The sequence below is a fragment of the Miniopterus natalensis genome, chromosome 17, assembly GCF_054644295.1.
Source record: "Miniopterus natalensis isolate mMinNat1 chromosome 17, mMinNat1.hap1, whole genome shotgun sequence".
Classification (NCBI taxonomy): Eukaryota; Metazoa; Chordata; class Mammalia; order Chiroptera; family Miniopteridae; genus Miniopterus; species Miniopterus natalensis.
The window spans coordinates 32,210,603-32,235,334 of record NC_142097.1 but is presented as its reverse complement, the minus strand read 5'-3'; the positions used below and the strand labels follow the sequence as shown (position 1 = coordinate 32,235,334).

Genomic DNA, 24,732 nt, shown 5'->3' with positions numbered 1-24,732 from the left:
TGTTTTATATTCTAAAGACTTGTATCAGTAGCTCAGTTTCTCAATCTATTGAGATCCCCGCTACTTAAAATCATGTGGTTTCACACCCTAGCCAGTTTGGCTCAGTGGTTAGCTCATCGGCCTGTGGACTGAAGGGCCCTGGGTTTAATTCCCCCCAGGGGCACGTACCTCAGTTGCCGGCTTGATCCCCAGCCCCGATTGGGGCATGTGCAGGAGGCAACCAATCGATGTGTCTCTTTCACATTGATATTTCTCTCTCCCTCTCTCCCTTCCACTTTCTCTGAAAAGCAATGGAAAAAATATTCTCGGATGTGGATTAAAAAACAAAACCCATGTGGTTTCAGTTTCAACTTTGTCTCTTATCAAGTTTGAATTTAAAGATCCAGAAACGATGAATCTGACCATGCTGTGTAACTGATGACCTTTAGAGTCAGTAGGGAAATAAATGTTGGATATGGTAGAGTCTGTGTCTGAAAGAGAGAGAGACAGAGACAGAGACACACAGAGAAGCATGTGAAAGGGAGAAGAAGATGACAGTGTCTCGCTTATCCAAAATGGTCATCCAAGTTGGAAAGTCACCCTTCAAATAAAGAAAGAGCCAGAGTCCAGTTGATAAAAATAGCTGAGACAAGAGAATGGTGAGAAAAGACACTAACATTTATTCTGTGACACCCACCTTTTGGACAGTGGTTTCCAGACGATGAAACTACAGCTCAGGCAAGCCAAATAACTTGTCTGAGGTGCACAAGTAGTCACTTATGACCGAAACCAATGACTGCAGATTCCTTCTGCAATCCTACTCTTACTCCTGAGCCAAGCATGTGAGAATTTATGATGCTGCATTTTTACCCCAGGGTCAACCAAACCACCCGCAAAACCTGGAAAAGGTTGGACTGTATTTTTTGACTTGTATACAGTGCAGTTCCAAACCAAATTGGGACAGATTTGGACCTTGCACCTAATTAAGACAGGGGCTAACGCAGTGTGATTGATTCGAATAGCCTTGCCTTAGGAGGATATTCAGGCTGATTCCTTTTCTGGATGAGTCTCTGGGAATTCCTGGAATCTGAGGAGAGTAAGAGGAGGGTATGGAGCCTTTCCTAAACACCAGGAAATCCTGGTTTTGCTGAGAACTTAGCCAAAGCCTTGCTGGTGTCAACTCCAAAGACAAGTCCAGTTTCCTTGCAGTTACTGCTTGAAATTCTCTGAAGAATTGTGGCTATATGCCAGGATGTTTAAGAGGAAGCTCCTTCCTTTATGACATCACCAGGCAGGTAGCTAAGGGGGCTGACTACTTGAGACACTCTTAGAACAACAGCCACTTTTGTGGGAGTGCAAGAACAGCTTTTAAAACTGAGGGTAAATATTCAGGCTTCATTAGGACCCTGAATACAAGCCAGCCGGTAAAATATGGGTTCTACCCAGAAGGGCACCATCTATCAAATGGTCAAGACAAATAAAACTGGGTCCAAGGTAACAGTTTCAGCACATAAAGGGGCTGAAATTACTACCACAAACCCTCAGCAGGGACAAGCGTCCGTTGCTGCCTCAACCCATCGAAGTGCTGCAATCTCCGTGAGCCCTCCGACCCATCGAAGATCAGAACCTGCGCATTCCATCATTCCCAATACATCACCAAACTATCCTGGCACTAGCTACCCCCAGTCAGGACCCAGCTCCTCTGGAGCACCCATCCCCAGAGGAACCGATCGCCGATCAAAATCAGAAGCATACCGCCATTCCTCTCTTCAGCGAAAGCTCCAGCAAGCTCAGACACCACCTTCCTATGCTGTTCAGATGAAGCAGAATAGTCCCACCAGAGAGGAATCACCACGAAGAAGGGGTGAGAGCAAGTCAGGGCGTGACAGTAATCGTTACTCATTAATCCCAGATGCCAAACCCCCTCCTCGGTTGAGTTTTTTAGACCAGAAGGACAATAAACAAACCTTACAAGAAGAAGACCCACCCTCCAAGGTCCAGTACCCACAAGGGGTCCGAGTTCCTCGTAGGACCTTGGTTTGCCCAAAGAATGAAGCAGTCCAAACTGAGCCCATTCGAAAGAGTATGACTGCTGCTGAGATCAAATCTCAAAGGAGAGCCTCTAGCCCAGAACAGGTCAGCAGCCGCCTCTATGCAGCCCAGAGAAGGATCCCTGGCCAAGAGTCTGAATTGGGTCATCGCAGCGCAATTTATACAGAACCCAAGGCCTTGCATAGGAACAAGAACTTGGAATCATCTCACAGACTCTCTGTCCTTAAAGATGTGGGCGGTGGACACCGAGTTTCTATGCGTATAGAGCCTGAATCAACCCACAAGCATTCTGCCTACACCGAAACCAGGCCCTCCCCAAAAGCCTTCATGTCATCAGAAGTAGAGGCCAACATGAAGTCCCCAGTGCTAAGAGACAGCGAGACCCACCGCAGAGTCACCATCTCCTCAGGAGTACAGGAAGTACAGTCATCTTACCGTGTGACACCTCGAGCAGTATCTGAGAGTGCCCAAAGACCTTCCATGTATACCTCTCCCGAGCCTGTCTATAAGCAGCGAACCCAAGGACCCTCAGAAAGTATCTGCATGCCCCCAGGACCCTCCCCAAATCCCTCTGCTCATGCAAAAGTGGAACTGACTCCTCGGCCCTTACCCCCTCGGTCCTTACCTAGGTATGGGCCTGACTGCTCATGGTGGACCTTACTCAATCGTGATGTTGAAATGCCTCAAAGCCGGCCAACAACACCTGATTTCGAGCCTAAATACCCCTCTCCTGTAGACTATTCATTGTCCTTTTTTGAAATGGACTCAAGCCCTTTCTGTGAGGACCTGGTGTTCCAGAGAGAGAAGGCAAGTCCTTCACCACCACCAGCACGAGCAACACCACCACCACATCTACAATTACCAAAGGAGCCTCCAAGCTGGGCACCATTGAGGGAAGTGCCACAGACTCCCAAGCACACTTCCAAACAACCCACTCAAAGGTTTAGTGCTTTCTTCTTGGGTATGTGAAGAAGCAGACTGCCCAGGTACAACCCTGATTTAGTGAGGTGGGACATGGGCAGGGAAGGCCGCCTCTTCGTTCTGGGCCTCTGAGCTGCTCTCCTGCCAGTGCCAAAGCTAGACCTATCCTTGAGCCCATTGCTCCATTCCTTCCCTGCCAGCTTATCTGAGCTCCAGGCTAATGACATTGCCAATGATGCTTGGGTAGGTGTCAGGCATTGACTCTCCAGGCAATGCTTAACCTTTCAATGGAAGGTAGTAGAGAGTGGTTTGCAGGGTGGGGAAGCTGCTTCCCGAGAGTGCACATGAAGAACAGCTGGGGTGAGGGCCGGTAAGGGCCAGTAAGGAGAAGACGGTCCTCAGGTAAATATTCTGGAAACCAAGTGGAGGAGGTGGGGCATAGATGAACTGGGACTTAAGACTTCCAAGAGGGGAAAGGCATTAACAGTGTGGCACAGAGGGTGGGAGAAAGGGAGAGGACGAGTAGAAAATGTGACATTTTGTCCTAGACTGGAGGACCTTCTTGGAGAGCATCAAAGGCTGAGGGCACCTTTGGGTGGAGAAATGTGGAGCTAGAAAGGGAGATGTTAAAGAGTGGGGGGAAGGAAGTATGCATCCCACAGAGAGAAAAAAAAGCACAAATCTCTGTTACTTTCAGATGTCTCTGAGGAAATGTACAATCGTGTCATCTGGTGGCTAAAAGGTCTGTGCTTTTCCTTCCTGTGGGTCCCTGGTGGGGGTTTGGGAGGCAGGAGGACAGGTGGGAGGGTAGCCTTGATGTACATACAGAGCTAGGTCTACCAGGCCGTGATGCATGCTGGGGTTTTGACTTAAAAAAGCAGAGGGACTTCTTGTCTTGCCTAAAATTCCATCATTAGGTATTCCTTTGGGACTAGGAACCCTTTTCAAGAGTCTCCCTATAATGGGAAGTAGGCCCTTGTGGAATGAAGAGCAATTTAGGCCCATGACCTTTCAGCTTAGCTGATCTTACCTATCCTATGATAAACGAACAAACAAACCCCACCAAGACAAATTACCTGCTTCACTGTCTAACTCAGGGCTGACCCCACAGTCATGCAGGTTGAGGGGTCTCCTCATGTCTCTCTGGTTCCTCAGAACCCTCTTCACACCTCTATTCCAGGGCCTGGGAGGTCCTTATTGGCTGCTGCCCAGCAAGATCTCCAGGGATGTCTGGGCCTCCACCTTGAGGCATCAGTGGGTTCTGCAGCCAACTTTAAAGTCCTTAAGAGAAGTGTCTTCAGGGCCTGTGACCCTCCCTGACTCCCCTTGTATCTTGACTTCTCTAGTGGGAAGGAAAGTAAGGACCAATCATACGTGAATCTTAGTGGCAAGGAGTCCCTGCTTCATGTGTTGTAGTCCAAAATATGCTTCAGTCCCATGAGCATGAGGGAGGCCAGGGCTCTGGATGAAAAAGTTCCTAGGGAAGAGAGAGCCCTGGGAATGCAATCTGATCCCAGCCAGGATGAGCCCTCAGCAGAGAAGGGCAGCCCTGCCCCACAAAGGGAGCAAATCTCCATAAATTAGAGGTTTAGTAGAGTATGGATTCTGGAGTTATATTATTGGGTTTGAGCCCTGTGTCCACTATTTTCTAACTAGGACATTGGGTAAGTAGTTTACCTCTCTAATCATTAGTTTTCTCTATCTGTTAATGGGAACAATGGCTTCTTTTAGGGTTCCTGTGAGGACTGACCAAGCTATGACATGTAGAACAGTTAGCATGGTATGGTGCCTGGCACGGTGAATGCCAGCTGTTGTTAGGTAGGCCACTTGCACTAGGATGGGATTTGGTCCAGGTTATGCCTAAGTCCACTGCACATCATTAGTAAAATTCTCTTTTTCCCCTTCCGTTGGCACTCTCTGATTTCCATGTGCTGCCCACTGGGAACGCCTGGCCTCTACTTCTCCCTATGACAGATGAGGAGGTAAGAATACCCTGGGAATTGCTTCTGGTCTTCCCATGCTCCCCTGTATCCAAGTCTGTGTCTTGCTCTCTGATGGAAGCAGGTGTGGAGGGAAACAGAGCTGCTCCATTGTTGGGCAGGCTCTTCACTGTACAAGGGCACCTGGCAGAGCAGGCAAGCGGGGGCTGAAATCTAGCCTGTGTTCCACGTGCCAAGCTGTGCTCCTCCGCTGCTGCATCTCCCCAGAGGGGAATTTGCAGCCCTGGAGAGAAAGAGTGGAGACCTTTTGGCAAATGATGAATCCTGCCAAGTGCTCTGTGGGAAGGCTGTCTGGGAAGCCATAGATTGATCCCCATTGGCCCTCCCCTCTCCAGCCTAGGGCACTCCAGAAAGGGGACACTTTTCTGGGTTATACACTGTTTGAGTCCTCACCTCAGAAAGCCACAAGGTGAACTCTGCTCTCAGCAGCCCCATGTCCTGAATTTGGCAGTGTCCTGATTTCATAGCTCATTGTTCCTCTAAGTACTCTAGTTCTTGGCCTGTGTTTGATAAGATAGTCCAAGCTCTTCCTGCTTCCATTCTGTCTCATGCCATCTCTCTTTCTTTCCCAAAGCCTAGTATGGCCTCTAATGGGTCTCATCCATGGGTTAGCCCAGGATGGACAGTTGACTACAGATGAAAAACAAGTGGGGGGAGGGGCAGGACAGCCTGAGCTCAGATAACAGAACAGCTGCCAAGGAGGTGCCAGAAATGCGGCTGCCACCCCCTGCCATGGCTTCTTATCCAGCCCTGTTCCTGGAGCTCAGCTGTGGGAGGGAGCAGCTACTTTTAGAGATTATCTCAGTGCGAAACAGTAAATCATTCTCTTCCTCCCTTTCTCTCTCCCTTCCTTCCTCCTTCCTTCCCTTCCTCCCACAAACAGTTTTTATTCAGATGCCTGGCACTCTGCTAGGCATTACTGGGGAAAGCATTGAAGCCTCATAGCATACGCTTCTTTGGCCTTGAGAAACTTACCATCTGGACGAGGAGATAAGACATGGACAGGAAACAATATAAAATAGTGTTCAGATGTCCAAATAAATGCAACAGACTTAATAGGTGCTCTTGGAAGGTCTTAGGAGAGAGGGAGTGAGCTGGGAATTTAATGGGGTCAGGTTACCTACCCACTCCTTCCCAAAGCCAGGGGGGTATCTTAACAGCTAGCATCTCGCTCACCCCTGGATGCAAATCTATACCTTTGGGAAGGGGTATTTCTTCTATTTCAGGATATGATGTTTTTGACTGAGCAAGTTCCTCCCTATTCTGCCCCATCTTGTTTTAGTTTAGGAAGTCAAATGCCTTGGCAGCAGGACAGCTCCTTCCCAAAATAGCTCTTATCCTGTCTGGATAATTGCAGCTCTCCAGCCCTGTGCAGTAGCAGAGCTGCTCCCCCAGAAGCTGGGAAGAGAAGACTCGTAGGCAGCTGGGCCTGCCGGTCTTCCTGGCTCTCTGGAAGTGGAGTAGTGTGAAGGTGGGTCAGGTACTATCCTCACAAAGAGAGAGCTAGGCCTTCCCCAGCCTGCCCCCCCAGGCTGCAGGGCCACAGGCAATCCCAGGATGGAGACACTGTGATGCTGGTGTCCAAGGCCTCTGGTTTCTCTGATCTGGGAATAGTTGACTATAGAGTCTGTTCCAGATTCCATTCCTGGCCAGGAATTGTCTGGTGGCCCAGCCATGGCGTCTGGCTCGTGGATAGCAGCATGTTTGTTGTTGAGCTTTGTAGGCCCTTCTGGGTCCGCAGCTGGGGATGGAACATGATTCAGCCCGTCTCTCTGTGTCAATCTCCTCCCAAGGTCCTCAAGGCTCTTCTGTCTAAGGGGTAGGGTGGACAGATGCTTCTCATCCTTGGATTGGGACATTAGGGGCTGGAATCTTCGCAGAGGAGGTTATGCTGGACTGAGGGACACATTCCTGATGGTTTTTTTGTTTGTTTGTTGTTTTTTATATCAGAACTAGCCAAAGCTCAACAGGAAGGTCTGAGGGGTGCCGTATGGGGTCAGCAGGAGCTGTCTTCTCACACAGCCCTGAGGGATTCTGTGAAATAAAATAGCTCTTCATGGGAGGGGCTGTAACACCCATGATGGGATGGAGCTGCCTTGGCCCCAAGATCTTGTGTCCTCAAGCCACCCAACCTACTTACCCTTAGATGTGACTTCTCAGGCTGTCAGCGGACAAGGTGGTTTACTCTCTGCTATATCTATCAATTATGCAAGAAACCAACTCTGGAAAGCAGGCCAGGAACTAGACGAGGTCGTCTCGGTGATACCTAAGGCAGACTTCAGTGTCTTTAGGGTAACATGTCATTTGGTGCCTGGGACATGATACAGCCAGCCTCCTGTTGGCTCCTGAGCCATGGGGATGATTTGCTCGTGTAGACTTCCTAGAAAAACTCCAGAGCCTAGGAGGAAGCAGAGAGGCTCTGCATTCATGGGATGTTAACAGAATCCTAGGATTTGGGCTGTCAGAAAGGAGCCCTGGACCCATCTCTCCCACTCCTCTCATTTTTTCTTTGTACAGAGGCTCGTAGTTGAGACGAAAGGGAATTGTTGAGAGAATGAAGCAGAGATGCTGAAAATGGGACAGGGCACCTCAGGAGGCTTTTCATAGCAGCTTGACCCTCACTGCGCAGCTTCTTTTCCTGTCAGATGGAACCTTTTTCAAGTCCAGAGCAGGATGGGAGGCTGGTGATCTCTGGCCTAGTCTTGCTATTTTGGGGACAAGCTAAGTTGAACAACTCATCAGGGTTTGCCCAGGATTTTCCTGGTTCTAGCATGGAAAGTGCTGCATCCTGAGAATTTCCTTAGCCCTGGGCAAACCAGGGCAACTGGTCACCCCAGGACAGGCTGGGATGCGGCATGCCTCAGCAAGAGCATCTGGAAGCACAGGGCAGAGGGGTACTGCCCTACCTTCACCTGAGACCTAGGCAGATTGCTACCTCTGCCCGTAAACTGGGAGGAGGAAAATGCTATGCCTCCTCCTCAATCTTGATGGCAGAACTGAGGCAAGAATCCTTCCGTTTTCTGTTCTGCCCAGAATGGTCCCCATAGGGAAGAATCTGCCACATCCATTTTGGGCTTGCTGGTGTATTTCCAGAAGCTACTAGGTTCTCTGCCTGGAATCCATCTCCAACACTATGTCTTTCTGTCAGAATAGCCTCGTGATGTTTGAAATGGTGGGTTTTTTCTTTTCCAAGTAAGAGGAAAAACAGGGGGCCTGGCTAGATTGGTGAGTGTGGTTTTTGAGGGCAGAGTGCATACTTGAGAGCACCCTTACAGCTGCTCAGCCAGAGGAAGGCTGTCCTGAGTGACAGAAATGATCATGTCCCTTCACCCTTCTCTGCTCAGCTGCCTTTGGCCCAGCTGCCATGAAGGCAGAAGCACAGGACAGCTGCACCTTGGGGGCTGAATGGAGGCCTGGAGGAGGGGGACAGAATGCGAGGCAGTTCCTGAGAGAGGCTTAGGCTCTGCCATTGTAGGTGGGAAGACTGGGCCAGCCAAAGTAATTTCCTTGGCACACCCACCACAGGCCAAGTCATTTGGTTACAGGAGTCTCCACAGCGGCTGTTTTTGGGAATTTGGTTCAGAGAGCCTGAAACCAAGACCTGCTTTCTAAAGATGAAGTGATGTCTAGCTGGAAAAGCTGACCCCACAGTTGGTGGCAGCATGGTCATTGGTCACTCCCATGTCACTTTAGTCTAAGGCTCTTCTCCCATCACTCTACACACACTTGCACATGCCTAGTCTTTGGTAGGAAAGGCACTTGAAATGGTCAGAGTTGACAGTTGCTGCTTTGGTATCAATAATTTTCTCGTTAGCTGAGATAATAGCTGCCACTCATTTTTGTGATTATTCCATCCTAAATGTGTTACCTTAGTGAACCTTCATAGCACCCCTATGAGGAGAACTTCTTTCTCCCTGTTTTGAGAAGAAACAGAGACTCTGAGCTGGCTTATCAAAGCTGGGAGCATTTTAGGGAGCATCCTCCCTCAGGGATTCAGACATGGTGGAGAAGCCCTTCTGCAGCCATATTTTCCTGGAAAATAACTTCTCAATATTTCAGCAGCACCTTTAGAGATCAAGTCTGATGAAGGGAAAGGTTTTAGTGGGGGTAGCATCTGTGTCTTTGCATGTGAACTCTGAGGCTTAGAGTTGGGTGTGAGCTGGTAAGCAGCCAGAGTGAAGGGCGTGTTATGGGTCAAAGAAGCCCAGAGCCTCAAGGCTTGTCTGTGCTCCAAAATCAGAGTAGGAAACTGATCAATGAATCCTTTCAGTCAATGCTTATTGACCAGACATCTCCTGGGGGCAGAGGCCTGGTCACTCATCCAGACAGATATCAGAAGTAAATAGAAGTTAAAATAGAAGACATTCTCCCTGTCCTTGAGGGGTTTGTGGTGAATTTGGGAGAGAAAAGTATACAGATGAGTCACTTGTAAGGGAGTGGACATCAAAGGACAAAACAAAGTCCAGCAAAATGAGTGAGCAAAGCTTCTGGCATGAAGGCACTGGGGAGGTAAAGGTAAGGGAGAGACAAATTTCAGCTCAGTATAATGACCTTGGGAACTCACTGCCCAAATATGGAAGAACAGCTGTTAGAGTGAGTGAGTTTTTGGTCATAGGAGGTATTCAAGCAGAGGCTGGGAGGTCAGTGTGTCCTTGAAGGGAGTCAGACTCCAGTGGGTGGTGGCATTGGGAGGTGTGTAAGTCCCTTCCACCCCTAAGCTCCTGTGCCCTGCCCTGCTGTAGAGAGGATGTTGAAAGGGCCCTCTGGCTAGCTTCTAGCATCCTGCCAGCTAGCTCCAGAACTACAGCCATGCAGCATGTGCCAGGAAACAGTGCTCCCTGGCCTTGCCACCTACATCTGACACCTGCCCCAGGATCATGGGACACTGAGGAGCAGTAGGGAGAGGAGTAGGGCTTAGGTTATTTTGGTTTCTTGCCTTTGCACAGACCTTGCTGGACAGACTGGCTAAGGTTTCATTGAAAGACACAACCCAATGATAGCCTTTTGGCCCCACCATGGCTCTCTGACCATGTCATCAGTGACTCATCACCTCTGGGGGAAGAGAAGTACAATTATTTCTTGTACCACTTAAGGGAAACTCTGCTACTAGGAGGTAAAATGGCCTTTGCTAGTCATGCAGATCTGAAATTCTGATTTCCTGTGGTACTCACTCTTTATTCTTGGCTTTGAACCTGGGCCCTAGCTTGGCCCAGGGGTAGCATTCTTGTTTAGCTCTGTGATATACAACCTTCACTGATGAGTGGGCAGGAAAGATCCAGTGGAGGGGGCCAAGAGATTTTCTATAGAGAACATGTTGGTCTGACCTGAGAAGAGGGAGCCCAGGACAGCAGGCTGGAGCTGTGGTTGCTGGTCTGAGTTTCCCAGAAGAGTCACCCTCTGTGCCAAGCTAAATGTCCACTCCTCAGACCTCTGGCTTGAATACCCTACCCCAGTAGTGCCTGGGAAATTGTGCTCTAGGTAAGGACATCAGTGCCTGGTGGGATGTTAGATTTCAAGGGAAAACTGGAGCTCTAAGAGCCAAAGGGCACTGAGGTTGGCCAGGCCACCTGATGGCTGGAGGTGGGGAAAAGAACTCAGTGGTCAGTGACTCAGGCAAGGGCAGCTGTATCTCAGTCCTGCTTCTGACCAGGTGTCAGACCCTACCTGTACCAACACAGAATGTGGGAGCTGGAGTTGGGGGGAGTCCAGTCCTCTCTTTCGACTGGGGAAACAGAGGTCCAAGGAGGAGTAGGGACTTGCAGGCAGTGCAATAATCATCAAAGCTGGCATGGGGACTTAAGAGCAAGTTCTCCCAGAGCTCCCTGAATGCTGAGGGGTTTGCACGTGCAGAATGACTCAATATCTGTTTTTTTATTTTGCCCAGCATGCCTCACATCCAGCCTGTGGTTCAGTGCTTACAAAAAGACTATTAAGACCCCAAGTTTCTTGGCTTATGGATGAGTTCAGTGGTCCCAGGTCTCTCTTGGGGCCTCACTTCCCTCAAAGCAAGTTGGCTCCAAAGTGCCTCAGAACACACAAGGCTCTCTGGGGCTTGGGCAGCAGGTGCCAGCACAGAGCTGGGATTCCAGTCGCAGCTGAGGATGAGCTAGCCGAGCAGCCTTCTGAGATGTGTTTGTGTCCACACTTGGACTGCAGCTGGGACTGGGGGAAGGAAGGATGTTTTATGATTGTAGAAGACAAGGCTTTGTGATGGGGCCTTTTTCCCCTGGGCCCAGCACCCCCAGCCCAGGCCATGCAGACTGCTGGTGGCAGCGCCCAAGAGGTATTCTTATGTGTGGGTGCATGAGGACTAGTGGCTACCAGCTAGTTCTCAATAGTGGGGCTTTGTGTAGCCCAAGTTTGACATCCGGGCCTCACGGCAGCAACTGCTGGTGCTTCTGCAGACTTCCAACAGCCTTTGGTTTCTTTCTAAAGAAAGTCCTTTATGTCTTTGCTTTCCTGAGTGCAGCGTCAGATCTCCTGATCTACCCCAGGCAGGAGACTTTCTCATCCTCTTAGTGGAGCCAAGCTGCTCTTAGCCTAGTTTAATCCTCTCGTTTTCAGGTGTGAAAACTGAGGCCCAGAGAGGTGAGGCAAAGTCACCCAGGTAGAAAGTTTCCTTGCATGAACTGATTTCTTTAAGCATCAACCGCCCCTTCCATCCTGCAGCCCACTCGTGCCAAATATCCAATGCCATCTCCAATAGCAGCCCCTGGTTTTCTCAGCTTGATCTCATCTGTCTACCCAGGCTCCCCTCCCACCCTGTGATGAGTTTTAACTGATCCCAGCCATGACCATAGGATCACAGATCATACTGAAGTAGGGTAGGCAGGTCTCTCGCACTTACACCAATAGAGAAGACTATGCCTATGGGCTTCAGTTTTGTCCAGAGTGGATTGGGGCCAGTCAGTCTGCTCTGGGGGAGGGCTTTTAGGAGTCAGGGAGGGCATGCTTCTGGAAACTTCCATCCAAGCCTGACCAGCTCAGACCTGTATTAGCTCAGGAAATCCCCACCCCCTGAGCATCTTCTTCCCCCTGACTGCTGCTGACCCTGTGAGCCTCTTACTGCCTCAAGCTGCGGGGGCATCTGTCCCCACAGCACCTCTCCTGCTTGCCCAGCATGCCTGGGATGGCCTCTCCTGTGGCCCTCCCTGCTTTCCTCAGCGCTGGGCAAGCTGGAAAGGCCACTCAACCTCTCCCTTCCACCCTTCCAGCAGATGATCCCTGGATAATTCCTGCAGCAAATCCTCTTTAATCTTTAATCTAGGGTCCTGCACAAAGGGTACCTCCTGTCTCTTCACAGCTTGGGTGGAGGTAGAGAATGTCTGCCATTCAACCTTAGGCATGTGGGGGGTTACGGATAATCAGTAACTTGGACATAGATGCACTTCTTGAAAACCTTGAGGACTCTGGGGGAGTTCATGTGTTCTCTCCAACTCATGGGGCAAACCCCCCTCTCCTTCCAAAGGCATCTCCTGGGGATGCCCGGTGGACCTTTTCTTTTTCTTTAGGGACTGGCTCAACCCCGAGGGTGATGCGCCGCCCCAAGAGGCCGCTCTTCAGGAGCTGAGTAAGGAAGAGCCAGGTGCAGCATTGTCTGGGCGCCTGTCTGCGCCCGGCGCGGGCTGCAAGGCTCGCCCCCGGCTGGCCGCCCCTGACCTGCTCGCGCCCTCACGCCGCTACCCGCTCCGCGGAGATGCAGACCCCGCCTCGGGGCTGATTCGTCCCGCCCCTGCCACCGGGCCCCGCCCCCCCGCCGGTCCACGCTCAGGGCGGAGGGTGGCAGGGGCCGGCGGTGCGGCGCGGCGAGGTCGGCGCGCAGCTCTGGCCGCGGGTTCCTCTGGCGCTGTCCAGGCAGAGCCGGCCCTGCCCGGGCTGCAGCCATGGTAAGGCAGAGGTTGGGGCACCGGGCAGGGCCGGGTCGCGTAGGGCCTGCCACTCCCGCGCGGCTCACGGGGACCGTGGGGCTGCAGCTCGGGATGTGCCGGGTGGGGCGCTGTCGCCGGCCGGCCGTGGTCACAGGCAGGCACTGCTCTATCGCCGTTCCCAAGTTTCTATTTCTGATCTGAGCAGCTACGAAGCGGGCCCGATCCCCTTCTTGGACAAAGGGGTGGGTCCATGCTGGGGTTTGGGGTGCACCGGCTCATAAGCGTATGTTGTGCTAGGGAGGGCGCGTCAGCGATGAGCGGAGGTGAGCGTCCCCGCCCTTGCTTGGGTCAGCTATTACTGCGAGACCCCTTCTCACCCACCTCCCCTAAGCTCAGGGGCCAGCACCAACTTCCTTTGGAAAACAGAGGAGGCCCACAAACAGTGCCTGCTTCCTGTGGCGGGATGGTGAGATGCTTGGGCCCTCCTTCCGACAGCCTGGCAAGGGACAGCACCTGGGCCCTTCCCACAGGGCCCTCTGCCCAGGAACCCGTGAGAAAGGGAAGCCCAGTCCACCATCTACTCGTTGGGATCAGCTATATCCCTTTGCCTGTAAGAGAGGAACCACGGGAAAGCTCCCTTCTGCAGCATCCTATGCCACCCCCCTTCCAAACCTGGTCCCTCTGCAGTGGTGGGGGGCGGGGGTGGGGGGTGGGGGTGGACGACTCATTCCTGCCACCTGCCTGTAGGGGGAGGAGAAACAGTAGCCCCAGCCAGCCTCCCTGGAGGCCCCCAGGTAGGAACTTTTGATGTTTGGCCAGCTCATCTCCTGCCATTGTTGCCAGAGCCTACCACAAGCACACTGTGCCAAGTGTCAGGGCGTCAGGCCCAGTGCCAGCTTCTCCCAGTCTGGAAGCCCCCCAGCCTTTGCCCTCTGCATTGGGAGGCACAGGCTGTTTACAGCAGGAGGAGATCCATAACCAGCCTGTGAGGCAGGATGTTGGCTGTGGCAACCTCCAGAAGGGAGCTCCCTGGGCCCCACGGAATCAGAAGTTTCTGGGTCTGGAAAGGCCAACCTTTTGGGCTCTTGTCTCTCAAGCTGTGTCCAGGCTGAGGCCCAAGTCTTGGCCAGGAAGTCTTGGTGACCCTGTGACTTTCCCCAAAGGGGGGTTCCTGGGAGAGGCCAAGTGGTGCCTGTCTTTATCCCTCCCTCTATCCTTCACCCCACAGGGGGACGGGCAGGAGGATTGTTCCAGAGATGGAAGCCTGGGGGAGCACTGATTGTCCCTAGTGCCAAGCCCAGTAGAGGCCAAGAGGGGCTTTTTCGGCCACACACTAAGCTCAGTTCAGCTGAGGTCTTGGTGCTTTCAATTTGGCTGAGGCCACCCTATTCCTTTCTAATTAAAGGCACCCCACCACTACCAGAGTCCTCAGCCTCAGGCCCCTGCCCTTAAGCCAGCTCAGTCCTTAGACTGGTTCATTTCAAGCCAGTGTCCTCTGTGAGGGTCTCTTTTTGAAAGGAGATCAGTGGGGAGAGCTCCCTAATCCAGGAACCCCTGGGGGTTTTAATCTGCATGCAAAAAGAATGACAGGCCAACATTAATAACCATCCTGAGACTTGTGATGTACCTTCTCTCCTCAGGTTCACTGTTCACAATTGGACATTAAGGCCCTGAAATTAAAACACTATTCAAAAATTACAAGGGGTGTTTCTGGCCAAACCAGAAACACTGGGCTCCTGACTCCTAGTCAAGTGCTCCATCTGCACACTCCCAGTCAGGCCCCTTAATTCGACTCCCACCTAATTGGAAGCTCGTCACTGGGGTGCCAGCCTCCTGTTTGCCTGAACTCATGCCCCTCAGAGACCAATTGCTAGCAGCTCTCCCACTGACTCTGCAAGTGGTGGAAGTGATACAGGTCCCCTTGACTATCCTTGGGTGGGAGGAGTCCCTCTGTGGCTCTCCGCAGGGAAATCTAGGGGCAGATTTCTGAAGATAGTGGGGTTCTCTGCTGGAAAAACATTAAGGGACACTTGGGAAGAAAACTGGATCCGTTTCCCTGAGACCTATGACCAGGGGATTGTAGGACATCCCACCCTACTTGAGCACTGCTTAAAGTTAAAGTGAAAGAGAGAGACTGGAATCCTTTTGGGAGTGGAGTCTCCTGGGTAGCCAGCCCCATGGACAGATGGGCCAGATCACCTTGGGGATAGCTCACGACCCTCTAACAGGTCTCGGTGTCCTTGGGGGTTAACGGGAGAGGCCAAACAGATCAAGAACCTGTGCTGCAGACAGACTTGGAAGGCTGGTGTTGTGCCCACCCGGGTAGGCAGCGGGCAGGCGTCATGGGGCAGCCAATCAGAGGAGGAGGGAACTGCAGAGAAACCGAGTGATCCTGCTGCAGCTGAGCTGTCCTTGGAGGGTGGGAGCCAAGGGAAGGGGAGGAGGAGGGGGTGGGGAAGGACATTCCACAGGCTTTTTTGGCCCCTGACAGAGACAGGGGGGTCAAATAGAAAGGGAAAGGAGCAAGCCAGGACTCGGGATTACAACAAGAGCATCAAGACCAGGCTGTTTCTGTGTGTGAGGAACTTTGCCTGAGAGATAAACTTAGACCTAGAGCTTGCTGACAGGGAGTCTGAAGCGTGGGACATGGATCGTTCAATGGGATGTCAAGGAAGTTCTGTCCCTGAGGACAGGACTGAAGCTGGGGTAAGGTGCTGCTCTGGGAGATGGGTGGACCTGACCTGTCTTCCCCCTGCCTTGGCTGGAAAAGTCAAAAAATGATATTTAGTCATTGACAGTTGGGGGTGGGGAAGGACAGAAGGGAGGTGAGGACCCTGGTGTCCTGACTCCTTTCCTAGAGCCCTTGTGGGCCCCTCCCTGTTGACAAGCAGCCAGGGCTGGAGGGAGAACGGTGCTGGATTCCTGGTGGCTCTGCTGGAGGTGTGGGGTGGGGGTCTCCATCCGCGCCTTCCCTCTCCCTTCCCTGCTCAGCACCCCTGGGGAAGCCAGTTGGACCACAGTCCTCTCCCACCCTTCCCCCGACGCCCAGACCAACTGCTGGGCCACTGTGGGGTTGTACAGGGGACAGGATTTCCTGGAATTCCCCAGACTATCTAGCTACCAGAAAACAAGACCTGCTACCCGCCAGCCCCATCCCTTCTCTATTGCCATATAATTCATTGTCTAAGCTGGGACATTTTGAGAGTGGAAAGGGGCGCAATTAATCATTGGACAACAAACATAAACTGGGATGTGTTGTCACTCCACTAGACCCTACAAATAATATGGACAAGAAAGCCTATAAGGTCAGGCTTGCCTCAGCACAGCCTCTTCTGGTCCCTAAGCCCCCACATGCTGGTTCCAGTTTCAGTCTAAAGGGCCTCTTTCCTCCCCCATTTGGGCAAGCCCTGTAGATTTGTCTATAAGCAAGTATGGGGACTTAAGAGGTGACAGCTCTAAGGGGACTTTTCCCCCTAGCCTCCCTCTCAATCCCTTCCCCCTGGCATTAACCTGGCATTATGCATGTCCCCCTTTGCAGTTTTTCCATCTGTAAAACGGGGACCTGCAGGAAGACTGTGGCCATCTTAGCTCCCCTGACCCTGGCTGGGACTCCACAGTGGTCCAGGGTAACCCCTGCTGGCTTGGCCATCCCCAGAGGCTGAGTTAGCCTCTGATGCCGGCCCTTGTCCATTGTCTGGGGGTAGCACGTGGCTATTGTGAGGCAGAGCTGAGCCCAGCACTGCCAGGCACCCCACAAAGGGTGCTGCCCCCAAGAGAGAGAGGAAGCTTTTGGGTCTAGAGCTGAGGGTGAGAGTGAGGGGATCGGCCTCTCTTCCAAGCTGGAGATAGGGTGGAACTGGTCTCTACAGAGGAGCCAGCCATTCTCTGTCTACGACCCCTGTGGTTCCCAGTTCAGGACAGATGCCCTCCTGCATTGCTGGGTAAGCCCAGATCCAGGCAGAGGGGGCAAGGGGCAACTGAGGGGTGCTTCCCCTTATGCGTCCCTCACAGTTGGGGGCTGTCAGCAGCTCCAGAGGCTGATGTCCTCCCATCCTACATCCTCTGGTCCCTCCCAGATCCCTTCCATCCAGACACAGCATTCATTGACAGGTTTACCCTTCTCCCCTGGGGCCCGGGCTCAGGCTCTGGTGTGGCTCATTGTCTGGAATAAGAGGGAGTCAGGTCAGCTGTACTGAGCTCAGGGCAGTGAGCATGCCCAATAGAGTCTGCACAGCAGTCCCAGAGCTCCCTGACCTGCAGTGGCAGGAGGCATGGAGCCCCCTGCTGGTTCTTGATATATAGCTGGCAGGTCCCCTCTCCCCTCCCTCCTGCCCTCTTGCCCCTGCCCCCTCTGACTCTGGGCACTCTCCTTGAATCCTGAGCCACATTTTCCTCTCAGCTCTGATGCCTCTGTCTGCTCCCCCTTATTCAGTCTGACTTTCTGGCCTTTGGGGGAATCCCTGGCCTCAGGCTTGGCCAGACCCCCAGGAAGGGCAGCCTCAACCAGCACCCTGTTGAGAGGGGCATCAGGACTGAAGCCACTCAGTTCCCAAAGGCAGTTGCTAGGCTTTGGGGCTGCCCAGGGCTACTCCTGGACGCTGGGACCTCTCCTGGCATTTTGGACCTGTGTGTGAGCAGGTGAGGGAGGGATGGTGAGCACTTCCTCTGCCTTGGCTGCTAGTGCAGTTTCTTTGCCCTCTAACCACAAGCACTTTCCTCTTGCCTTCTCCTGTCTTCCTCCTTCATTCTTCCCTTCCTGCCACCTACCCACCTACCCCACCCCCACCCCCCAGATCAAGCGCTTCCTGGAGGACACGGATGATGCAGAACTGAACAAGTTCGTGAAGGATTTCCCAGGAAACCAGTGCAGCCACCAACCAGAGGCCAAGACCTGGGTGTCAAGGCCCCAAGTTCCGGAGCCAAGGCCCCAGGCCCCAGACCTCTACCAGGATGACCCGGAGTTCAGAACCCCCTTGTGGCCCCAGCCCTCTGACAGTCAGCAGTGCTTCTCTGCCTCAGCCCCTCTCAGCCCCTCAGCCCGGCCCCGCAGCCCATGGGGCAGGCTTGATCCCTATGACTCCTCTGAGGTAGAGCGGCCAGTCCTGTCCTTCCTTTTCAGTGGGCTGGTGCAGGAAGACCCAGGGAGGAAGCAGAGAGAGCCTGAGTGTGTGCGTGTGCATATGCACCCGTGTATGTGCACGCACACATGTTCATGCATGTTGAGCAGGAGCTTCTCTCTGTCCTGTGTTGGCCCCAGCTCTGTGCGTGGGCCCTGATGTGCATTGAAAACTGACTATCAGCAGGAGCAGGAGTCCAGCTGGTGGACTCTGGCACTGTTCCTCTAAGGCTGGCCAGAGACTGAGGAGGGAGGCAGAAGACTGGTGTTGGGTCCTGGGGCCCCTCCTGCCTCTTGCCCTGATGCACTCTGCCTCCCTGGACACTAGGATGACAAGGAGTACGTGGGCTTTGCGACTCTCCCCAATCAAGTTCACCGAAAGTCCGTGAAGAAAGGCTTTGACTTCACCCTCATGGTGGCAGGTAGAGCAGGGGCAGGGCTGGGCTGACCTGGGCTGGGGTGCTTCAGGTAGGGACGGTATGTACCTGGGGAGGGAGTATGGGGAGCGAAGGAGAAAGCTAGCAGCGATCCCTTTTTGCAAAGTAGCTAGGAGCCATGGGTGCCTGAAATTGTGTGCGGGATAAAGTGGTACAAAGAACACTTGACCAGTAGGTTTCTTGTATTTGCCTTTTTCTGGGGGACCTTGGGTGATCTCTTACCTTCTCTGGACCTCCTTCAAATGAGAAGGCTGGACAAGCTGTTTTCTCTGTTTCCTTCCAGCTCTAAAATGCTATGGTTTGGTTGGTCTCTTCCCAATTAGATAAGAAGAAGCTCCCCTCACACCTTTGTCTAGTGGGGTTGCCTCTTGGCTATAGATCTCATCTTCTGATTTGGTAATTCTGTGCTCTCTCCCCTATCAGGAGAGTCTGGCCTGGGGAAATCCACTCTTGTCAATAGCCTCTTCCTCACTGATCTCTACAAGGACCGGAAACTCCTCAGTGCTGAAGGTAGGGAAAGCTGGGGAGCATGAAGACAGGCAGGCAGACCTGACTTGGGAAAACAAACTCACTTGAGTCTGGGGGATGGGACCTTCCCCAGTACGCAGGAAACCATGGCTTCTAGACACACTGACAGCATCTCTCTTTAGGCCTATCTAGCCTGGCAGCCCACCAGCCAGCTCCCTAAAGATTTGGGTGCTGAGGCAGGGCAGGGACCAGAATCCTGCCCTTTGAGTGAGTCTCTGACCTCCAAAAGGATTCCAGGAATCCAAGAAAAGAGCAGAGAGCAACGAGAGGCTGGGGCCAGAGCCAACAGCCACCGGCATTTCCTGTGTTGGGAAATGTGCTCCTTGCTGGTTCCCAGAGAACAGGCCCCCAGGCAGCCTCGGGGTAGGAAGGGGGGCAGTGTGGACAAGGCAGTCTGGGCAGCCAGGCTGGTTAGGGTGGGCAGTTTGTTCTGACAGGGAAGGGCCTTGCTCTTGCCCTGGCCTCAGTTTCCCCCTTCTCTAGAGCGGATCATGCAAACCGTGGAGATCACTAAGCATGCAGTGGACATAGAGGAGAAGGGCGTGAAGCTGCGGCTCACCATTGTGGACACGCCAGGTTTTGGGGATGCAGTCAACAACACAGAGTGGTATGTCTGACCAGGCACAACCCCAGCTGCCTCCCCACCTACCACCCATTCCGTACACACACCCAGGTGCACACATAGGCAAAGACATATTCAAATTTGTCAGGAGGAAGATGTTCGTGGCCACTGCTCCTTACTGGAAGCTGTCTCTGAAAAGTGAGAGGGAAGGATTGAAATAGATGGTCTCTAAAGTTCCTTCTAACTCTGACCTGTAATTCTATAATGGGGGTGAGGACACAAGATAAGAAAGAAGAGCTTCAAACAATCAAACACATGTCAAAACATGTAGAATAGGGCCTGACATGTAGTAAGTGCTCAGTAAATGTCACCCTCCTTCCTTCCTTTCCTTTCACAGCAACATTCTAGGGGCCACAACCAAGTGCTATTAAGGGGTGAAGTAAATGGAGGGAGGAGTAAATGGAAGGAGAGAAAGAAGAGACAAAGGGAAGAAAGTGGAATTTTGTTTAAACTCCAGGCACACTCTAGGCTACCTGCCAAAAGAAAGGGTGGCTTTGCTACACTGCCCCCCACCCACATCATCCCTGGGTTTTTTGGGGTTTTTTTTCCAGCAACTGGAGGGATAATGGTCAGACCTAAGTACGTAGATGAGGAGACGCATAGATGATAAAGACAGGAGAAAGGGTGGTGCCTTTGATAAAGAAGTTAGGGTAGTGCCAGGACCTCTAGACTGAGAGTTCAAATTTTGACTCAGCATTTAGGAACTGCTCGATCTTGACCAAATGACTGCATTCCTGTTTCTTCAATTGGAAAATACTGGCCCTTTTCACCTCACCCAGCTGACCTGAAAATCACCTAGAATGATGCATGGGAATGTGCATTAGAAGCTGTAAAGTGCCATTTACATCACACCCATGGATTTTAAGATGATAATTGCAGACCAGGGCAAAATTAAAATGTGGGGTCCCTTGCTGTTGACCCCACAGCCCATGCAGCTGACTCTGGATAATTGCCTCACAAACTAATCAGACCCTTACAGACCTTTCTGTGCTCTGGACCATCATCACATGCTTTATCCTTGCAGCATGTGACTTTTGGCTCAGCACTCTGGTTTATCTTCAGTTTCATAGTCTGAGCCTTGAGGGAAGGGTCATTTCTTACATTCTTGCTGCAGCACTGTGCTAGTACATGTTTTGTGGTCTCCACAAATATTCCTGATGGATTGAGGTGGCCTCCATGTCATCACTACCCTTCCTGCTCTAGGAATGTGTCTCAGTAAACTGGCCTTTCCCTGAAACTCTTGCTTCAGCCAGCTCCTGGTTCCCACTGTATCATCCCCTCCTTTACTCTCAATCTACTTAGCTCCTTTTACTGTCCATAATAATAATATTGTATTTGCCTGGCACCTCACAGTTTACTGTGCCTCCTCATATATTCATTTAGTCAACCAGCAGGAGTTTATTGAACATATACTAGGTGTCTAGCCTGTGTTGGACACTTTAAGGGATGCAGAACAAGTTTGAATGATCCTTGTCCCTGAGAGGCGTACAGTCTAGTGGCAGTGGGAGTAGGGGAGTGGGGAGCAATAGTTCTCTAATATGAGTGTTAGTTGGGTAACAAATTAGTTAATGGATCAGGCAGTGTAGTGATAAACACACTGAGCTGAGAATCAGAAGGTCAGGGACACGGTTGGGTAGAGAATTTCCTGGCCATAATGATCTGGATTAAATCTCTTAGCTGCTCTGGATTTAGTTCCTTCATATATAAAATGAGAGTGATGATGCTCAGAATGTCCACTGATCAGGGCACTGATCAGTGAGGATTCAACTAAGGACTTGAAAATTGAGGGTCTTGAATCTATATATCTATATCTATATATCCAAGATATATATATATATATATATATTCAAGATAGATACAGATATATAAATTCATCTTTACCACACTGTGAGATTATATATATATATACTCTATAAATAATCATATATATTCAAGACCCTGATTTCCTTTCTATCATCTCTCATCTATCATCTATCTATCTATCATCTATCTATCTATCTATCTATCTATCTATCTATCTATCTATCTATCTATCTATCTATCATCTATCTATCTATCTATCATCTATCTATCTATCATCTATCTATCTATCTATCTATCTATCTATCTATCTATCTATCTATCTATCTATCTATCTATCATCTATCTATCATCTATCTATCATCTATCTCTGTCTATCATCTATCTCACTGTGTGGTATAGAGAAGGGGAGAGTGTGCATTGGTGCAGTCAAAGGAGACTTGATGGAAGAGTTGGTTCTTGGATATGGCCTTGAAGGATGGAGTGGGTTTGAAGGGGTGGAGAAGAGGGTGGAACCATATGAACAAAGGCTCCAAGGCTGGACCGTGAACCTGACTTAGGGCTGCCTTGGCTTCCCCCAATTGGTGTTCACCTGCAGGCACCTTGCTATTCTTATTGCTTTGTTTGGTCACCTGAGCTCTTTGTCTCCCATCAAACTAGTATTATTGAACCCCGCCTGTGTGCTTAGTCTGGTTTTGTATCAGGACATGTGAGATGCACCCACGTCCCACCAGGTACCTTCCTGAAGATGTAGTGCAGCAAGCCAGGGAATAACAAAGTCTTGAAAACACTGCTCAGGGCGGGGGCTACTCTGTAGTCCCAAAGCTCACTAGGCAGCCCCCACTCCCACAGTTTCTCTGCTTGTCTGTCCCTGCCCCAGCTGGAAGCCTGTGGCAGAATACATCGACCAGCAGTTTGAGCAGTATTTCCGAGATGAGAGTGGCCTGAACCGCAAGAACATCCAAGACAACAGGGTGCACTGCTGCCTCTACTTCATCTCACCCTTCGGCCACGGGTATGGTCCGAGCCTGAGGCTCCTGACACCACCGGGTGCTGCCAAGGGAACAGGCCAAGAGCACCAGGGGCAGGGCTGCCACAAGCAGGTGGTCACAGATTCCTGTTCCCCAGGCTCCGGCCATTGGATGTTGAATTCATGAGGGCCCTGCATCAGCGGGTCAACATCGTGCCTATCTTGGCTAAGGCGGACACACTGACACCTCCTGAAGTGGAGCGCAAGAAACGCAAAGTGAGGGAAGCTGGTGCGGGGAGGGGAGTAGGCGGGCTTCTGGAAAGGATGGGGTCCCCAGAACTGTGGGCCCCTCATGTGTTTGCCAGATTCGGGAGGAGATAGAGCACTTTGGAATCAAGGTCTACCAGTTCCCAGACTGTGACTCTGATGAGGACGAGGACTTCAAATTACAGGACCAAGCCCTAAAGGTGGGGCCACCCCAGGGCATCCCTTTCCCATCTTGTTTCTTTTGGGCAGAAGAAAGAAGTAGCATTCTGTATGAGGATGGGCTGTGTGGGGTGGGAGAGGCCCCTGGTTTCCTAGAGTGAAGCAGAGAAGATGAAGATGTGGATAAAAAGGAACAGGTGAGAAGGGGGCGTGTTGACAGACACCCCAAACTTCTTCCAGGAAAGCATCCCATTTGCTGTCATTGGTAGCAACACTGTGGTAGAGGCCAGAGGGCGACGAGTCAGGGGTCGTCTCTACCCTTGGGGCATCGTGGAAGGTAAAGCCCTGAACTTTTGATTGGGGTACCTCCTTGCCCTCAGTGACTCTACCCTACCCACGTCCCTGGCTGACCCCTAGCCTTGCTATGCAGTGGAAAACCCAGGGCACTGCGACTTTGTGAAGCTGAGGACAATGCTGGTGCGTACTCACATGCAGGACTTGAAGGATGTGACACGGGAGACACACTATGAGAACTACCGGGCACAGTGTATCCAGAGCATGACCCGCCTGGTGGTGAAAGAACGGAATCGCAAGTATGGTCAAAAGCCAGGGCAGAGCTGGCAGGGGGGATCCCAAGCACAGCCTTGGGTGAGACGGAGCCCTTGAGCCCTTCCTTTTTCTTCTACAGACCCTGGGCTCGATCCAAGCAGGTGTTGGGGTCCCCTTAGCCTTACCAGCCCTCCTTTCCCCTTTCCCTCAGCAAACTGACTCGAGAGAGTGGTACCGACTTCCCCATCCCTGCTGTCCCACCAGGGACAGATCAAGAAACTGAAAGGCTGATCCGAGAGAAAGATGAGGAGGTGAGAAGGGGTATGGGGTGGTAGGGGTTGACAGCCTGGGAATTCCCCTGCTTGATCATAAACCTTAGTGTCCCTTGGTTTGGGAATAGGAAGATCCCTGGCCCTGGTGCATATCTTAGTCCTGGGCTGGATAATTAGTGGTTCTACCCAGGGTCTCCAACATACCCCAGGGCTACCAAGACCCTGGCTCAAGGGATTAGAGCTTGGGGATACTTCCCTAACACTATAGGACTCTCTGAAAGTACCTATTTTGATGCATGTGCCTGTTCCAGCTGCGGCGGATGCAGGAGATGCTGTACAAAATCCAAAGACAGATGAAGGAGACCCATTAGCTGGCTGTCAGCCCTGGATATTTAAATCTCCTCCCCTTTGTCTTGCCTATGCCAGCCCCTCCCAGCACCAGCTCTGCTCAGGCCCCTGCAGCTACTGCCACTTCGCCTTACATCCCTGCTGCCTCCCAGAGACTCAGAGGAAATAAAGTTTAACAAATATATAGGTGGCTTCTGGTGTCACTGTCTGTATCTTTACCACCTCCTGGGAACCAAGAAGATCCTAGGACTCAGTTTTGAAAGGCTGCCGGATGAGGGTGCTGGTTTATGGCTTCTAGTAGGGAAGGGAGAGTGGGGGAAATTTTCTCTCCCATGACAGGATTCAGCCCTTCCCTAGAACCCAGTCTGGCCTCTCCTTTTTACTGATTATATCTATCCTGCCTCTAATATCTGGGACATGGGCCTTTCTTCATTTTTCCCACATACAGTACATTCAGTTCTATGGAAGTTTTGGATGTGATATCTGCCCTTAGGAAAACATGGTATTAACTGCATGTAGCCTCCTGCTTTCCTGTTCCCCTCATCTGGGGAAAGGGATATAAAGAATTAAGCTCTGCACTCGAGGAATCCTGTGACAGAGCACTGGACAAACGTTGAAACCTCTGTAATCACCGAACACTACAGTAAATGCTGGGAATGAATAGTCACTGCCCCGGAAGAGTTCAGCATTTAACAAATATTTATTAAGCATCTCCTAGGTTGCAGACACTGCACTAGACCCAGGCAAGGTTCCTGTTCTGGAATTTACTAACTGTGGTACAAGTTCCAACGTTCTATAAACAGACACGTTGGCTCCAGGACGTGCGTGGCCTTAAAGCATTCAG

The 24,732-nt window shown here is 51.6% G+C and overlaps 1 protein-coding gene across 2 annotated transcripts; it reads left to right on the top strand.

Moving 5' to 3' along the window:
• Positions 1 to 1,443: 1,443 nt before the first annotated feature.
• Positions 1,444 to 24,184, top strand: SEPTIN4 (septin 4). Of its 2 annotated transcripts, XM_016210655.2 has the most exons (14): positions 1,444 to 2,992; positions 3,650 to 3,694; positions 4,927 to 4,934; positions 17,614 to 17,907; positions 18,265 to 18,358; positions 18,797 to 18,883; positions 19,385 to 19,508; positions 22,204 to 22,338; positions 22,452 to 22,569; positions 22,659 to 22,760; positions 22,960 to 23,056; positions 23,150 to 23,312; positions 23,480 to 23,579; positions 23,852 to 24,184. In XM_016210655.2, the coding sequence occupies exons 1-14, from the start codon at positions 1,444 to 1,446 to the stop codon at positions 23,909 to 23,911; spliced, it is 2,976 nt and encodes a 991-aa protein (XP_016066141.2). In that variant the 3' UTR covers positions 23,912 to 24,184. The 2 variants fall into 2 exon arrangements, with proteins under 2 accessions (XP_016066141.2, XP_087682359.1); XM_087826233.1 differs by lacking the exons at positions 1,444 to 2,992; positions 3,650 to 3,694; positions 4,927 to 4,934 and adding an exon at positions 15,351 to 15,526.
• The last annotated feature ends 548 nt before the right edge of the window (positions 24,185 to 24,732 follow it).

What these genes read in the sequence shown, in the direction of transcription:
- SEPTIN4 (XM_016210655.2), top strand. Translation starts at nt 1,444, where the DNA reads ATGGTCAAGACAAATAAAACTGGGTCCAAGGTAACAGTTTCAGCACAT. An exon ending in GTTTAGTGCTTTCTTCTTGG is followed by an intron (nt 2,993 to 3,649) that starts GTATGTGAAGAA and finishes TGTTACTTTCAG; the next exon opens with ATGTCTCTGAGGAAATGTAC. An exon ending in TACAGGACCAAGCCCTAAAG is followed by an intron (nt 22,761 to 22,959) that starts GTGGGGCCACCC and finishes AACTTCTTCCAG; the next exon opens with GAAAGCATCCCATTTGCTGT.